The sequence below is a fragment of the Phoenix dactylifera genome, unplaced genomic scaffold (assembly GCF_009389715.1).
Source record: "Phoenix dactylifera cultivar Barhee BC4 unplaced genomic scaffold, palm_55x_up_171113_PBpolish2nd_filt_p 000316F, whole genome shotgun sequence".
In the NCBI taxonomy this organism is placed as follows: Eukaryota; Viridiplantae; Streptophyta; class Magnoliopsida; order Arecales; family Arecaceae; genus Phoenix; species Phoenix dactylifera.
In genome coordinates, this window is record NW_024067786.1 from 532,350 (window position 1) to 548,838 (window position 16,489).

Below are 16,489 nucleotides of genomic sequence, written 5' to 3' on the forward strand. Positions count from 1 at the left end.
GTTAATGGTATATTGATGTAATATGTTAATTGTATATTGATATATCAAAAAAAAATTGTTAAACTTGGGAGCATTTTTGTTCCCAAATTTCAACCGAAGATCACTATCTTAGGGTGATCTTGGATACCTTATCTTAGAAACGAAATTTTTATCACTGAGTTGGACGTTGATTTGAGAAGTATAGGTGATATGGATCATTGCCATGTAAGATCATCATGGTGCAACCAAACATAGTGACCTTGTCACCTCCATCCATATTACGCTTGATCTTGAAAGGATCACCTCATACCAAAAGCCTTCGTATATTTTGCAAGTTGATCAAGAGTGCCTCGAAAAGAATTAGGATGAGTGCTCATATGCAATAATGATATTATTGTAAGTGTATAATAAGCATATGTTGTGGCTAATTGAATGATATTTTAATAAAGCTATATTTTGAACATGAATGTATAAAAGCATTCTATTTAATAATTAATTTCTTTCCAAGAAAATTAATTTCACATAAATTTATTTAGATAATAAATGGTCTGTAGAGTGAAGCCCCAAGGGCTATAATGCTGCATGCTAGATCTTCACATATGAGCATGCATGTTTTCAATATACGTAAGTACGTAGCCTGCTGGTATGCATCATGTTTACAATGTCGCATGCTGAAACCAATTTAGTGGCTCAATGTTCGTTCTTCCATGAGACATAAGAGAGTGAAGCAGGACAAAGAAGTTTCTTAATGATGTTCTTTTTTTTCTTTTTCTTTTTCTTTTTCTTTTTTTGAGGTAAGAGTTGAGAAATTATACGTTTAGGAAATTAACATGGTTTGCAGCGAGCCTAGCTTCGTCGATGGTTACTACATTGTAATATGACTCTTTTATTGAAGATAGGATTGGTGCAATGTGTAGAGTTGAAGGGGTCTATTTATATGCGAGTGAATGATCAGTGGCAAGGTAAAGAAGTTACTGTAAAAAAAAAATAAAAAAAATAAAATAAAATGAAAATCAATAATATAACTCATCCTACTTATGGAGCATATATGCCAGCTGAAGTGTTATTTTCCTGTACATAATTGCAGTGGAATAGGCAAGCAAAGGGAAGAGAATTCATTGCAAGAATGCGGAGAAAACACATGCTGTCTTGAAAGATAATCGCCTTGTACATGGCCAATTACTTCAGAAACACCCTTAGGGTTGGGGAGAGTTAGCTGCTTAGTGCGCTCCGAAATATACTATATTTTGACTTTTTTTAGATGTATCCATATTAGATTTGTATGAATCATCCATTTCAACAATAATAATAACAATAATAATTTATACTCACCAAATTATTATTGTAAGAAGGTGAGACTATCGAATTTTGGTATCTGATAAAAATTTTATCATTTGCAACTTCTGACGAGCCTTGCTCAAGAAGGTGAGACTTACAAAGTACACGCAAACAATGGTGACTTGGATTTTTGATCTCAAGGATTCAACATCTGGAGAGAATTCTGGTTGGGTTTTGTACGGTGTGATATCAGACCTTCATGTTTCCCCCTATTGCCCATACAACTAGGTTACACCATGCAATTACTATGTTTTGGTAGTTGATGTTGCAGGTATTTTTCATCCATCTTCCAAGCTTTCTGCAATTATAAAACATTATTCTGGAAAATTTGATATAAATGCAAGAAAATTTAAAGGATCATGTCATGTTGATTTCTAGTGAAAGTTTGAGTACCATGTAGACACAGTATCTCATTTAGAGTAAAAGGAAGCAGAAGGATCCTGAGAAACATTTTATTGAAGCAGTAAGATCAGTCCTAAAATTAAAATTTATCAAAGATGGAGAATATGACTAGAAGGAAAGCCTAAATGACACTCGAATGTTTTGAAAAGAATCATCATGATTGATAAGAAAAATTTTAATTCTTTTTGGGTTTAGAATAAATCCGGAATGTCTTGAATCAATTCTTCAAAATTATTGGTGTTGACATCATTATTACTCAAAAAAATGATTTAGCCCAGGAGTTTTACCTCGGGTTTGTGATTTTGAACTAGTAAACTGATATAATTTTTTTGCAATATTTGTTTAGATCATTTTATATTCAGCAAGGATGATAAGGATGAGAAATCTTGCTCAACGTGATATAAATTAAATCAGTTCTTGTGATGTTGAACTTTGTAAATCAGAACTATTAGATTAGTTAGACTGCACAACCTCGAGAAGAGTCTAAACACCTATCTGTGCTAGTTGTCTCCCAGTTGCTGAAATCAAGTTTGTTTGCTTTAGATTAAAGAGGTCAAAATATTTGACAATTTAATTGCTCTGAAAGAAAGAAGATGGTGGCAAATGGTAGTGCAGGTGTGTTTCTTCTCCTCTGCCATCCGAGTTTTCATACAGAACAGTAATCAGCGGAGATAAAATATTAACTCCACGCAGTGAAACATGACTTGCAACGCATTATGCTTGCAAAATTTCTCCTTCTGCAGTGAACTTAGTGGCGTTTGCACAATCTCTAAAGCTTCATGGTGGTGCTTGTTCTTCAATTGAGACAATAATGAAACGCCGATATGGTGAAGTTTTTGAATGAAGAATTCCATGTTTCTTTTCTAGGAGCACTAAGAGAGATTATCAGGGTATATGGAAGTTTTCATGGTACATAATCCACAATAATCTTACCAAGAGTCATTTATCCTGAAAAGGTTAACAGTGAAAATTAGTGCAGTAGTTTGGGTTCCACGTTTGTTGGAACTTCAGCTTGACTACAGTTGGTATTTATTGCAGAAGTTAAGCTTGAAAAGTTTATCAACATGCAAATTTTCCCTTCCTCAAAGAAAAAAAAGAGAGTTTTTGAGAAATAAGGGCATTGGAAAGAGCCCAAGAAAATAGATCATAATAAAAGAAAGCATGCAGTTTTGCGAGACAACTGACATTTGGAAGTCTTCCTTGTTGGATTTTTTGCAGTTATATTTCTGATTTTTTTTTTATAGTAATTCAAAATTTTTATTTTTATGTTTTACCTTAGTTTTATATTGGCATGTCTTATACAGACACATCTATTGAGAATATGGTAGTTATTCAATCAAGAGATACATCCAATCCTCTTGAGAGTTCTTTCTATGAAAGGGAGCATCCCTTCATAAAGGAACTGCATGGAAGGATACTTCTAAAGCATCACAACTCTCAAATTATGTCCCCTCTTGAAATTTTATAAATAAGGATTCAAAAGGTAGAATTTCTATTATATTCATCCCCATTTTTAAAAGTTTTATTTTGCATTATTTTTATCAGCATTTAGGCTTAGATTAGTTCAGATTAGTCCTTGAATAATCTTAGTAGAATGCATCTCAAAGCAATCATGAAACAATTCCATGTATCTTGAAAGTAGAGCAACAGAAAACTGTTGGCACTAGGAGTTGATGAGAAAGTCTCCACTAAAGAAACTGTTGAATTCAATTATTTTTCAAACTTACTTCTATTCATATAGAAAAGATGAAGAAGAAGTATTGACCTAATTATGTTAATATATAAGTTAGCAGACATGATTTTTCCAACATTTCTATTATGGCTTAACAAGAGCTGCTTTATTCAGTCATAACGAAGAATTCTTTTGAAGATTCTATTCTTCAGCTTGATTTTCTTCTTGGTGGTGCGACTCATCAGTGGCTTTGCTCCTGAAAATAAAGACATCCAGTCCTTAGAAATTCTAGTATGACATTTATTGTTGTTCCATTCCTTTCAGCTCAATATACAAAAGAACTTCCCTAAGAACTCATTGTGTTTTAAGGGACAAGGCTTCCTAGATTTGGAAATGATCACATCCTGCACTTTATCATCAGAACTTGTGATCAAATTTATATGACCGGCTTCGAAGAACTTTGCAGTCAGGACTCATAGGATAGATTGTCACAGACTTTGCGCAGCAACTTCCGCACATATGAAAATTCGTTGGATATCAGAGCTAATGCCCATATATATAAATTCAATCCAACCTTTCCCATGAATGTTCCATCTTTCTCTTCACTTATTTTTCTGTGATCAATATGCTTACACATGGTATACCTCCTTTTGCAGCTAGAGTGATGTAGACAACTATATTTTGCATCTATTTCAGGTAGCTCGTCATTTCTTTCCTTGCTCTACATTATTATTCATCTGATATGCAATAACTACACCGATCGTTCTCAACATTATTACTCAAATATGTGGAGTGTGGTAGTATTTGGTATTAACAGAAGCACAAACAGTAGAAGGCTCAAAAACACAAAAATGGAATGTGCACTTGAACAAAACTCACCTTGAATGGCAGCCTTGGCATGCTCCTAAAAGAGAACAGTTCAAAGTTCACATAGCATTGTTAGAAGGGAAGAAGACATGATGCAGGTGGTGATATAGTTTGGCAAGGTGGAAGTGATGGAGGTGGTCACGATGCGCGAAAGATATCAGACCGACAGCTAGAGCCAATGCCAACAAAAGAAGTAGTCTATTGGAATAATTCACAGCTATAAGACCTCTTTCTGGCCCTGTTGCCATCTCGTTTCTTGGTACTTCTTCTACAGCTTGTTCCTTCTCTGCAAACTTCTCCTCATACTCTTCTATTTCTTGTTCTGCTTGTACTGCAGTTACCTTTTCTTTGGAACTCTCTTCAGTGCCCCCCTGGTGGTTTTCCCGCAATGATGAGTCCTTCTCTTGTTCAATTGCCTCAGCTGGGTTCATGGAAGAAGCCCCTGTGCCATCCGATCCCTCCTCCTCCCTCTCACTCTCTTCTTCCACAGTTGACGACTTTGTTTCCTCTTCTTTCTCCTCTTTGTCATGAGAAAGCCTTGATTCTTCCGGAGTCTGCTTGGTTGGGTTTCGGATTGTGTCCGATCCAACAGCTCTGAATGAAAGTCCTTGTAGTTCTTCAGGTGATAGGGCTTCTGCTTCTTCGCTGACATCCTTTTCTTCTCTGTCTTTGTCATCAGCAAGCCCAGATTCCTCCAAAATTTGCTTATTTTGGTCTTGGATGTTGGTGAATTCGACACCACTGAATGAAAATACTGGCGTTTCTTCTTTTAGTTCATCGAGGTTGCTAAGTAAAAATTTTTGAACAGCATTATCATAACATTCAGCAGCATCTGCAGCCGAGACAATCTCTGAATTCTTGAAGGCCGGACTTTGATCAATCTTGGTCGCCATGCTTGTACTCTCCTGAGCAAAAGATCAAGAAAAATGAGTAAAAATAAAACTAAAACCAAAACCAGAAGAAGGACACCAAATCAACGCATATGCCAATTACCTGAATTTCCACTTTAGTATGAACCGAAAACTCCCCTTGCCTGCAAAATTAATTCATCAACGTTGCCCCAAAGAATCATGTTAAAATCTTTTTGAGCAAATCAACAAACGGAGAAATCACAAATAACAAAAAATCCATCAATTTATCCATAAAAATCACCAGCTCTCGGCAGGCTTTAGGGATGGAGATAGCGGAATGCGATCAAGAGTCATAAGAGATACAAGTCCCCTCGCCGCCTGGCCATCGACCTCATCGAGCTGGTCATCAAAGCTAATTCCCTTGTTTAAGCTCTCTTCCACCTTACAACTTTCATCGGCCGGCCTCATCGACGATCTTCTTCTTTTGCTATTAACATGAGCTCGGTGCGCGGCGAAGGCTGCTCCAAGACCCGCAGCGACGAGAGCCCCACCCAGCACCAGAAGACCTCCCCCACCCCTCACCTCTATCTTCATCCATGGCTTCCTCCGCCTCTCCTCCTGCTCCACCTCTGAAGCTGCTCTCATGGTATTGTCTCCAAGGGAACTTTTGGCTCCTTTCTTCTCTCCTTCCTCTCTTGTATTCTCTCGTGTCCCCAAAGTCGTTGGAGATAGCAGTCAAATCGCCATGGTTTACATCTGTTTCACACGAGACAGGTGGAGGGGGATACGTTTAGATATTTGCGCCAACTACGGAGATTCCACTGTGTCGGCTTCTAGTGCCGAGTGAGACACGTGGACCGTCCGACCAGGCCTTGGATCCGGATCTAATTCACGAATCCGACTGCGGTGGGGAAATTTGGAAGAGGAGCCACGCGTCTTTGGATGGATCTAACGAAGGGAAGGGGGGATAGCTTACTTTCCACTGAGCTTATGAATTTAGGGCAGTCTTGTCTCTGGTAATAAGTTTATCGGAACAAATTTACTGTACTAACAAATGTAATGATGTCATGGCTTTTGAAATCGTAGTCAAAAATTCAAGAAGCAAAGATTCGGAATTTTAAGGAAAATTCGGAGCTGCGGAAAAGGTGCAGTGAAAAATACATCTCCTTCAAAAAGAAAATTCGAAGCTGCGGAAAAGGCGTAGTGAAACATTCATCTCCTTCAAAAAGAAATTCGGAGCTTTTGACATAATGCGCCTACGGAGGCAACTTGCCGATCATCACATGATATTACGCCAGCACAAGATCTTCTGGAGACAGAAGTTCAGGATTCAGTGGGTCAGAGAAAGTAATCGGAATACTAGTTTCTTTCACCGGACGAAGGTTATTCAAAGGTAGAGAAACACGATCTGCTCCCTACGAGAAGGGACAGGTCGGCGGGTGGAGGGAGAGTCGGCGGTCAATCAGGTACTGCTTGATTTCTTTCGGTTCAGATGGACGGAGGATAGGGACTCGGGGGATGTCGACCAGTTACCGCGGGCGGACACGCAAATTGGAACTACCGAGAACGTACTGTTGGTGCAGCCGGTGACAGGGGAGGAAGTGCAGGAGGCGATCTGGGCCCTAGCAGAGGATAAAGTTCTAGGGCCAGATGGCTTTCCACCTTTCTTTTTTAGGAGATATCAGGATATCATCTGGAGTGCTGTGGTAGAGGTAGTCCGGAGTTTTTTCGGTCAGGCAGTGATGCCTGAAGACTGGAGAGCTACCTTTGTCATGCTGATACCCAAGCGCCAGGATGTGGCGGAGTCTAGTCACTTCAGGCTCATCAGCTTGTGCACAACCCTCTATAAAGTTGTGAAAAGGATAATGGTGGGTAGGATGAAGCCTTTGCTGCCAGGCCTCATTTGCTAGGAGCAAAGTACTTTCGTAGGAGGTAGGAATATCTCTGATAATGTTATGCTGACCCAAAAAATGATGTGGGATCTTCAATGTGCTTCTAAGCAGCAAAAGCCTGATGGCTATCAAGCTGAACATGGAGCAGGCTTATGATAAAATCAGATGGAGCTTCCTAAGGCGCACTTTGGAGAGTTTTGGTTTCCATAAGATTTGGATTGACTGGGTGTTGGGGTACATTCGGGGGCCGAGATTCTCTATCTTGGTCAACGATACGTCATTCCCTTTCTTTAGGTCTACCATGGGGCTTAGAGAGGGATGTCCTTTATCCCCTTACTTGTTGATCATCTGCGTTGATGTCTTGTCTTGGGCTTTGCAGGGTGCGTGTGCTAACCGAAAGCTGGAGGCATTTATTTCCACCCCGGGGTCTCGGCTTATATCACACTTACTATTCGCAGACGATTGCCTCCTTTTGGCCAGAGCGCAGGCAGCAGACGCCCGAGTCCTTAGAAGAGTACTAGCGGAATATTGCGCAATGTCAAGGCAGAAGATAAACCTCCAGAAGTCAACCATCTCCTTCAGCCCTAGTATGGAGCGTAGGGTCAAATAGGAGATTCAAAGGATACTGGAGATGCCAGAGCAGGATGGAACCTGGAGCTACCTGGGAGTACCCATTATGGGCAGGAGGCTGCGGGTGGCCGAGTGCTCCGATCTAGTGCAGCGGGTCCAGAGTAGACTAGAGGGTTGGAGGGCATCTTTACTCTCTATGATGGATAGACTGACATTGATTAGATCAATACTAGCTTCCATACTTATCTACCTCATGGCAAACACGGTGGTTCCGAAGACAATGTTGATGAGGATCGAGCGGCTACTTCGGAGTTTCCTGTGGGGATCGTATGGAGAGGGTCATGGGGTGCACTTAGTGGCGTGGGAGAGTGTCTGCCTACCGTTGAGTGAGGGCGGCCTCGGTGTGGGGTCTCTTTTGGAGAGGCGCGAGGCGTTGATTGTCTGACATGCAGTTCGATTCATCCTGGAGCCGCAGAGATTCTAGAGTCAGACTATGGCTTCTAGATATGGTCGGACAGGCACCGTAGGGGCGATTTGTAGTAGGCGCAGATGCTTATTCATGTGGCGAGAGATCACGAGGTTCCTACCAATAGTTACGGAGAATACTACATGGTTGATAGGTGACGGGCAGAGTATCGATATGGCTGGTGACCCGTGAGTGGCTGCCCTCTTATTGTGACTCTGGCCGACTATGGTTGACATTGAGACAGTAGAGGGACTGCGGGTTTGTGACCTCCTTGACCCTAGCAAGGCAGCTTGGGATGAGGCTAGGTTGGGTCATATTTTCGGGACACACCTTGCTGAGAGAATTCGATCTCTCCTGATACCGGGGTGTGCAGGCCCTGATACTTGGGTGTGGAACACCTCGTGCAGGACCGGTGTTAAGATGGGAGAGATCTTCTGAGTGCTCCAGTCGGAGCATGAGTTGGGTCCGGACTGTACTTGGATCTGGCGCTTGGGCCTCCACCCGAAGGTCGCACTATTCTTATGGAAGGTGGTATGGGATCGGCTTCCGACAAGAGCAGTACTTAGCGGACGGGGATGAGGATGATTCCCTCAGAGTGCCGATTATACGAGGCCGATAAGACGGTGGACCATGCACTGTTCCAGTGCACATAGTGTTGGAATTTGTATCCTAAATGTCAATCGTCAGCATATTGATGATTGAATTTTGTAAATGAATTGACAAATTAATAAAGTGTTATTTGGCATTATTCATCATTTCATCTTCAAATGAACTCTTATATGATGAAGTCCTTAGGACTTATGTTATGATAAAGGAGGATTTATCTTTGAGTCCTTAAACTTGTTTGCGACGAAATGATATGTTGTTACTAGGACGACAACATTATCGAGATTAGGTCGTTGTGTGACATATATGTTGGTTGTCCTCTTAACCAAGGAGTGTGGAGACACTGGTATGCCACACAAGTGAAGTGTAGAAGTACATTTCACTAAACGTGACCAATTCCGGAACGCTCTACTGTCGAGAGATGTTCCGAGTGGATATGGGTATAAGTTTGGCCCTCTGACCTGAGACCGCAACCTGTGACTAGCAAGCAACTCACTGTACTTTGGTACCGGACTACCTGAATTTCTAATTCAGTAACGGAAGGTCACTGGGTGCAGTCAAGTACTTGCGTAGTCAGTTGTGAGTCAAGATGGAATTGACCCCTCCTGAAAACAGGAGATAATGTCTTGTGATTAATTTAGCAAAACCTTGGCCAGGGTAATCCCAGTGAGGAGTCACGGGATATCTAAAGTTAATCACATAATGGATGTACTAATTATAGGGTTGACAGTGAGCTCTAAGTCATCCTGGCATTAGGAGTCAAAGGGATTGAATTATACAGTAACCATAGTTCAGGGTTCCAGAATATTTGCTTCGCATATATTCGACATATCCGGACGTCGGGTACCATTGCTAGATGGTCACATCGATTAGTGTAGAAAATTGTTCCTATACTACCGGCTTAGGTTCGAACCTATGAGGTCACACGCATAGAAGATTCCTGATTGATCAAGAAAGCTGATGAATGATTAAGAATCATTCAAGGGTAATTTGGTCAATTTGATTGGCAAATTATCTTATAAAATAATTAAAGTAATTATTGAAGGATTAATTAGTAATTAAATTACTAATAAACTCAATTTGATTGAGTAATTGTGCTAAGGATGAGCTAAATTGAATTGGATTCAAGTTTGGGCTCAATCAGGGTTTTGACCTGATTGGATTAGGTCAGAACCAAAAAGGACTTAAGCTGATCAAATTAATTTTAAATTAATTTGTTCTTAATTGGAGATTGACCTAATTGAATTAGGTCCAACACAAAGTAATAATTCAATTTGATTGAGTTTGCATGAGCCAAAATTGAATTGGATTCAATTTGAGCTCAATCAGGGTCTGACCTGATTAGATTGGGTTCAACCAAATTGCTTTGTTTTAATTCGGGTTTGACCAAATTTGATTAGGTGCAACCCAAGGGGATTAGGCTCAGATGATGTGGCAATTATTGGTGACATGGAATTGGATTTCATGAATTTTAAATAAACCAAAATTATTGCATGGCACATGGACCTATTGCTTGACACATGGCGACATTGTTTGTTATTTGAATTTAAATTCAAACATTAAGCAATGTGTTAAATGATTTTAATCACTCAAACCATCAGCCAAGGTGGCGTCTGAATTTTTGAATGGATTAAATTCGAATTTCAAGAGGTGATTTCGAAATTATGAAGTGTTTTACCTTGCCGCATGAATTTCAAATTCCTTCCCTCTTGCACATGTGTTTAAAATTTGAATTTAAATCAGATTTGGTTGAGATCTGATTTGGGTTGTTCCTATTCCTTTGCATGTGCCAACTAAAAGAGGTTTTCTGAAAATAAATTTTGAATTTTGAATGAAAATTCGGAGGCCATTAAAAGGGGTCAAACATGGGCACCAAAAACACATCCATTGCAGCCTTCTTCCTCACCCGCCTCCTCCTCCTCTTCTTCTCCATTTTAGATAGGGTTTTCAGGGTGAATATCTAGAAGATTCAAGATCAGATCTGAGTCCTCTACTTTCCTTACAAACCTCATCTCTATCTGCTTCAAGATGATTGATCAAGAGTTGATTGAATCCCGGCGGGCAGATTTCAGCTTTCAAGTGTTCTGCAGCTGCTAGCACTATTGCGGAAGAAGATCCTTCAGGACTTCGCGTGTACTTCTCGTAGAGGCCATTCGTGTGCGTGGCTGCGAAGTCAAGAATCAGATTCACAACTTTCATCCATCATAAAAGGTATTAATCTAGCATTAATCATTTATTATGGTGTCAAGGTCTAGGTCCAATTCCCCGAGGTTTTACCCTCTTTTGGGGCTCCTCACGGAGATATCTCCAGAATCCATTCGATGGATATTCGGAGATTAATTGGAATAGAGTTCTTAAGTTTCAGATCTGATAGTTAATCATGCATAAAAGTTTTAGCATAATTGTTTAAATGATTCCGGCATAATCCTATATGTTCTTAAGGTGCTGATTTCTAGATTTGATCTTGTAAGCATGCATGAATTAAATTGTTTGATTCGGTTTTTCCGCTGCATTTTAAAACTTACAAAGAACTACGTATGGCTTGATCCCCCTTATGAAGGGATACGTAGGCAACCCGATCAGGTTCAGCCATGGTTTTCAAAAAAAAAAAAAAAAAATTCAGCATGCTAAACACCGAAGAACCTAGGTTTCACTTTCAGTGGTATCAGAGCCAGGTTTATGTTTAAACTTTTATGTTTTAATTCTTGCAATTAAATCTGAAATCATTAACATGTTTAGATTAGATCTAAAGTGCTTTTTATGATTGATTTAATTGCTGATTATGCATGATTAAGTAGATCTGAAATTTTGGATGCATATGATGCATGTTTGTGTTAGGATTAGTAACATGAATAAATCTGAAATCATAATATTGTTTAGATTAGATCTAAATAAAGTTTATAATTCATATGATCTCTGATTTTAATGAACAAATCAGATCTTAAAATAAAAGTGAAAAAACAAATACATAAGATGTATGTTGTTTGTATTAATTCATGTTGTTATGTATATGTGATGCATGAACATAAAACATAATGACTTAAACATGAATTAAATCTGATTACATGTGATTAATTACAAAAACTCAGATCTGAAAATATATTTTAAGAACTGAAAGATTGTAATTAATATGTAATTAAAAAGAAATATGCAATGATCAAAACTTTCATAAGTCTAAACTTAATTGAGAATTAAGTGTTATGAAATAGAATTGTAACTCAATTAATTGACATTGCATAATTCTTTGGGCATATAGGTTAGCTTGAATCAAGTTCTTAGGATTGGGTTAGACCTAAGGTTAGAATCAAACATGGTCTAATTAGAGTGATGGGGACATCAGAGCCCTTCATCCAGATGATCCTGAGCCTCCGGATTGAGCCAGACTCGTTTATTTGCATATTTATTTTATTATTTTATTTTTGGGCTTATTTGCATTCTAGGGTTTATTTGTGGTTTATTTTATTTCTGGGCTTATTTGCATTTTAGGGCTTATTTGTGTTATTTGTGGGTTCATTAGGATTTATTTCTGTGTAAGGGGGGTTTATGCAAGTTGTGTATTTGGGCCCTATATATAGGGAACTATTTTCATGATTAGGGTTTAATGAATGATTAAGAATTTCTTTTCTCCCAGATCTTATTCTTCTTCCTCCTCCTCCCCTTCTCTTCTTCCTGTGTCTCTAGAACCTCTTCTTCCTTCTTCCTCTCTTGTTCTTCCTTCTTCTTCTCTTCCCCGCACTGGTGCTGCATCAACTTGGTATCAGAGCAAGAGGCTTTGCCTCTGCTGCCAAAGCCCGATCCAGATCATCCGAGCCTTCCTGTGAAATAGAGAAGACTGTGTTGGGCACTTCCATCTCCCGGCTACTTCTTCCAAACCGAGAGCCAAAAAAAAAAAAAAAAGAGGGTCACTGCCGAGTCTGTGAAGGCCCAGATCGACAGCCACCCGCATCCGACCCTTCCTCTCTCTCGGTCTGTGTTTTCACCAGAGCAAAAAAAAAAAAAAAAAAAAAAAGTTCTGCAGCCGAGAGAGAAGAAAGAGCCACAGCCCCTGCACCAGACTCTCCTTGGCGTCTCTCTGACTTGATCCATCAGTCGCCGCCGCTGCCCAGTGAAGGCCCGAGCCCACCGTCGGAGGAGCCAAATCCCACCACCCGTCGCGCCCACGGCCGCCTTCACCCCGCGCACAACGTCAGCAGCGCCACCAGCTCGCCCGCGCCGCCCACGGCCGACCCGTGGCAAACCCGGGAACGCCAGCCATCCCCGCTGCAGGTCACGGAGCCGCAGCCGTGACTGCCGACGCGTCACCGGAAGCGCCGCCGGCCGGAGCCCGTGACCGGCCCCGCCCGCCGCCATAGGTCCCAGAGCCCCGGCCACCGCCATCGCCGTGAAGATCGGAGCCTTCTCCCGAAACCATCGGGAGGTTGAAGAAAACAAACCTAACGGGTAAGATCCAAACCCGTTACCCGTTTCTCTGCTAGCCCAGATCCATTCCAAAAAAAAAAAAAAAAAAAAATACACGTGCCTTGCACGTGAGGAACTAACGGGTTATCGGAGCGGTTCACGCCCGACAACCCGAATCCGACCGGATCCAAGGTTATCACAACACACGTGATCTCACGTGTCTCAAAAAAAAAAAAAAAAAAAAAAGAAGTCGGATCACGTGACCTGCACGTGTTTCCCCTCAAAAAAAAAAAAAAAAAACCAACCTCTGTTCTGCCGAAAAGGAAACCCTAGGGTTTCCACTGTCCCCTTCGCCGCCGTCGCCGAGCTCCGCCTGCAGCGCTGCCTCTGGCCGCTCCGCCTTTCCTCCTCGCCGCCGTCGTGCCACCCCTTCGCCGCCGTCGCCGAGCTCTGCCTGAAGCGCCACCACCAGCCGCTCCGCCTTTCCTCCTCGCCGCCGTCGTGCCAACCCCATTTCCGCCGCCTCGCCGAGTCTGCCGCCGCTCATCTTTCGCGGCAGCCTTCTCTCTGCCGCTCCATCTCTGTTGCGCCACCTCCGCCGGGCTCCGTCTCCACCGAGCCTCGTCCGCCGCCGCCGCCATGTCCGCCTTCACTGCGACCCGAGGACGTCTCCCGTGAACGACACCGGACCCACGCCATCCTCGCCACCGCCACCTCGAGCACCACCACAGCACCTCCCCGACTTCGGCCGCCATCCCAACCGTCGCCTCCCTCATCTGCTCTCCCCCTTGGCCATCACCGTCGCCTCCCTCATCTGCTCTCCCCCTTGGCCATCCATCTTTCCCGCACGAACCAAGGCCCCAGCCGCTCTTGCTTCTGTACTGGCCCAAGCCCGTGCGCCATCAATTGAGCGCGGCCCAAGCCCAAGCGGCTGCAGGTCCGATCTCAGGCCCAAACCAGATTGTTCTTCAGCCCATTTCAACAGCCCCGGAAGCCTTGTGCTGTAGATGCAGGTCCATAACTCCAGCTAGCTCTGCCCGACGCCAACTTCGTGTCCGAGACTCCACGAGCAGACGATTCTGGTTGACTGCATCCGCCACAGGTGATAGGTTTCTACTTTTCTGGCTTGTTCATTTAATTATGTTCTAGTTCTCTTGCATGATAGCCACATTTTGAAAACTTATATTGCTGTTATAATTCAGAACATTGAACCTCTCACTTCCGAACCCGTCCTATTACCCTTTAAATCTTGACATTAAATTAGCACACCCTAGTAACAGGACGTTTCTCAACATTATTCGATCATATTGATTTAGGATCAGAACAACTGTACTACTTGATTGCAATCTAATTTCTTAAATTGAATAATCTTAATCCTTAATTCTGAATAACCGAAGTAAAAATCAGCAACATTTAAATTTAAGCTATTATTGTGAAGACTTGCTGATTTCTGAAATCATAATAGATTGCATTAGTAGGTTGTCCTGCATCAAATTTGGTCCTACATCATAGTTATTAGGATTTCATTAGTGACACTGCATTTCACATCATCACCCAGTGTCATCATTGCATGCCAACCTGTAGTGATATGGAGTACTATCTCAATCAACCTAAAATCCCTGTAGCTACCATGAATTCCGACATTTTGAGGTCTATCTTAGAACAGATCGTTGCCATACGGGCTGGATACAAAGAATTCAGACAAGAGATCCGTGAGCTCGTGCAACATTCTAGGACCCCTAAATCGCCAACCCCTGTTACAACCCAACCTAAAATCGGTTTGGTCGCACCACCTGTAGTCCTTCCCTACTCTCCTAGGCACCAAACCCAATACTCTAGGTGTCAACAATTCGGCTATATAGCGCCCCAATGTTCCACTAAGACCTACCCGATTACTGAACCAGAAGTTAGGAACCAAGAGGCCGAATATGTCGAAGAAGTCTATGAACCAAATATAGAAGACTATGAAGAAGACTTTGAAGACGAACCTACAGAATTAGACTTTGTCCAAAATGATTCCCAAAGGGAGACTAGTGATCTAAGTACAACCAAGCCACTTCACATCACAACCGTGGAAGAGGTAGTGACAGATATTGAGAGCCAATCATCTGAATTGGCACTTGTAGCTAAAGTTACCCATGCGGAGTCCAACCTTGAACATTCCCCGGTAGTAGTTTCCCTTCTAGAGGAGTTTCATGATGCACTCCCTGATGATCTTCCGGATGCACTTTCTCCAATGCATGATATCCAACGCGCAATCGATCTAGTTCCCGGAGCATCTCTGCCCAACCTTCTACATCATAGGCTCAGACCGAATGCATATGCTAGGACCTGGTATTTAATGTTACCGACAGTTGAGTTTGCATGTAATAGTTCGGTTAACAAGTCCATAGGTATGAGTCCATTCGAAGTAGTGCATGATTACAAACTTAGGCAACCCATAGACCTGTTTTTCATGTCTCATCAGTATAGAGTCTTTGAGTCTGCACAATCAATTGTATCACATCCACATTCATTGCATCGAGAAATCAGCAATTGTAGTCACTTTAATAACTTAAAATATAAATCCTTTGCTGATTTACACAGACGTTATAATGAGTTAAGTGAAAGAGATTACATCATGATAAGAATTAGGTTTGAACGACTTTCTTCGGAAACGTTTAAGAAATTGCAAATTTGTAGTGCAGAACAGTTCAAAATCTTAAAGAAAACCAGTTCGAATGCATATGTTGTGGATCTTCCTGATGACTATGGGATTAGTGCGACATTTAATATTGAAGATTTAGTCCCATACAAAAAGATAATATTCCTGCCTTCTGACCCCTTTATTGATATACCTGCCTATGTTGGATACCCTGCCCTATTACCTGCTGTTGAGCCACCACCTCCCAAATTTCATGCACGCAGAGAACAAATAGAACATATATTGGATGAGCAGGTTATTTCAAGCAGGAACGGTGGTTACCAACGTTACCTTGTTCGGTGGAAAGGTCGACCAAAGTCTGATGTGACGTGGATTTCCAAAGCACAGTTGCAGCGCATTGACCCCGATCTTCTGGAGCAGTACGACAGCCGGCCAGACCTGTACTCGACGGGGTCGAGTTTTTCTCACCCGGGAGGAGTTGATGGGGACATCAGAGCCCTTCATCCAGATGATCCTGAGCCCCCGGATTGAGCCAGACTCGTTTATTTGCATATTTATTTTATTATTTTATTTTTGGGCTTATTTGCATTCTAGGGTTTATTTGTGGTTTATTTTATTTCTGGACTTATTTGCATTTTAGGGCTTATTTGTGTTATTTGTGGGTTCATTAGGATTTATTTTTGTGTAAGGGGGGTTTATGCAAGTTGTGTATTTGGGCCCTATATATAGGGAACTATTTTCATGATTAGGGTTTAATGAATGATTAAGAATTTCTTTTCCCCCAGATCTTATTCTTCCTCCTCC

At 41.7% G+C, this 16,489-nt stretch overlaps 1 protein-coding gene across 3 annotated transcripts; it reads right to left on the reverse strand.

Annotated features, from left to right (window-relative positions):
- Positions 1 to 1,397: 1,397 nt before the first annotated feature.
- On the reverse strand, positions 1,398 to 5,863 carry LOC103719772. Of its 3 annotated transcripts, none has more exons than XM_008809166.4 (4): positions 5,411 to 5,863; positions 5,252 to 5,291; positions 4,271 to 5,163; positions 1,398 to 1,615 (listed from the first exon to the last, which is right to left on the reverse strand). In XM_008809166.4, the coding sequence occupies exons 1-3, from the start codon at positions 5,752 to 5,754 to the stop codon at positions 4,318 to 4,320; spliced, it is 1,230 nt and encodes a 409-aa protein (XP_008807388.2). In that variant the 5' UTR covers positions 5,755 to 5,863; the 3' UTR covers positions 1,398 to 1,615; positions 4,271 to 4,317. The 3 variants fall into 3 exon arrangements, with proteins under 3 accessions (XP_008807388.2, XP_008807387.2, XP_026665297.2); XM_008809165.4 differs by lacking the exon at positions 1,398 to 1,615 and adding an exon at positions 3,271 to 3,647; XM_026809496.2 differs by lacking the exon at positions 1,398 to 1,615 and having other exon boundaries at positions 4,099 to 5,163.
- Positions 5,864 to 16,489: the final 10,626 nt, after the last annotated feature.